General features: G+C 37.8%; 1 protein-coding gene across 1 annotated transcript in view; it reads right to left on the reverse strand.

Moving 5' to 3' along the window:
- The window catches only part of ANKRD16 (ankyrin repeat domain 16), a 31,608-nt gene that overhangs the window by 12,942 nt on the left and 17,315 nt on the right, over window positions 1–1,351 (reverse strand). Inside the window, exon 4 of the mRNA XM_006862791.1 lies at window positions 140–248. Coding sequence (XP_006862853.1) covers window positions 140–248 — 109 coding nt within the window. The remainder of the gene's footprint in view (window positions 1–139; window positions 249–1,351) is intronic.

A 1,351-nucleotide genomic window follows, 5' to 3' on the forward strand; every position in this document is an offset into this window, starting at 1 on the left:
CTAATGCCTAGGAGATCAAGGGGTCTCACAGGTGGAATTGGCAATTTGGAATTTAAACCCAGGGTCTGAATTACTAACTACGCTTTCTGCTTTTCCTATGATATAAAATTTGTAGGGATAACTCAAGCAATTTCTATACCTTATGTTTTTCAAGAAGCAGTCTAGCTATGTTGACGTGACCACACTGAATTGCATCCATAAAGGGTGTGATGCCACACTTGTCTTTGCAGTCTGGTTCATACTTGCACCTAGAACCAAAACCCAAAGTAACAGAACTGAGAAAATTCACCACTTCAAACCTAGTGGATTATATGCTTTACAAATGATCTGTGATAATCTGGAGCTCACTCAATATTTAAGATGAGATCTAGGTTTTCGAGAAAATGTAGATCTTCCCCAGCAAATATGCTCCCTGTAACCTTCTCCGTTTCATTAACGTATATGATTATATGGAGTCCTGGTGTGGTGCTGTGGGTTAATGTACTGGACTGCAATGTTGGCTTGAACTGCAAGGTAGATGATCCAAGTCCACCAGCCACTCCTTGGAAACCCTGTACAGGGTGGCTTTGAGTTGGAACCACCTCGATGGTACTTAACAACAACATAGTGTCTTAAGTAAAAATTTACATATCAAATTAGGTGTCCATTTAACAATTTTTATAGAATTTTTTTCCATGACATTGGTTACCTTTTTCACAATGTGTCAACATTCTCATTATTTCCATTCTTGTATTCTGTTTCCATTAATATAATGTCCCTGCCCCTCTTAGTGTCTCATCTTTGCTTTAAGATAAATGTTGACTGTTTGGTTTCATACTCACACAGTTGATTAATTTAAAGAAACACAGTACTCACAGGTGATACTGTTTATTTTATAAACTAATCTATTATTTGGGTGAAAGGCAACCATCAGGAGCAGCTTCAGTTCCAAGTTCAAAGTGTATTTTAGGGGAATAGTCTTGCAGGTTCCTTTGTCTGTATCAGAGCATAAAGTCTTGACATTTTAGGAATTTTAGTTTTGTTCTACATTTTTTTCTCCCTTTCTAACCATTACCTTCTATTCTGTTCTTGGACAGAACAGTAGGTAGTGGCAGCTGGGCACCGTCTAGCTCTTCTGATCTCAGGATAGGAAAAGCTGAAGTTTTATTGAGCCATTAGTCCTGGGGACTAATTTTTTCCTGGAGTCTTTGTGGTTTTTTTTTTTTACATTCCTTTGCTCCAAGTGGGAAGAGACCAATAGTTGTATCTTACATGGTCACTTGCAAGCTTTTAACACCCCAGCTACTCATCAAACTAGGATGTAGAACATTAAGTACTATGTTATGCTAATTGACAGAGTTGTTCTACAAGA

The sequence above is a fragment of the Chrysochloris asiatica genome, unplaced genomic scaffold, assembly GCF_000296735.1.
Source record: "Chrysochloris asiatica unplaced genomic scaffold, ChrAsi1.0 scaffold00050, whole genome shotgun sequence".
Lineage (NCBI taxonomy): Eukaryota > Metazoa > Chordata > Mammalia > Afrosoricida > Chrysochloridae > Chrysochloris > Chrysochloris asiatica.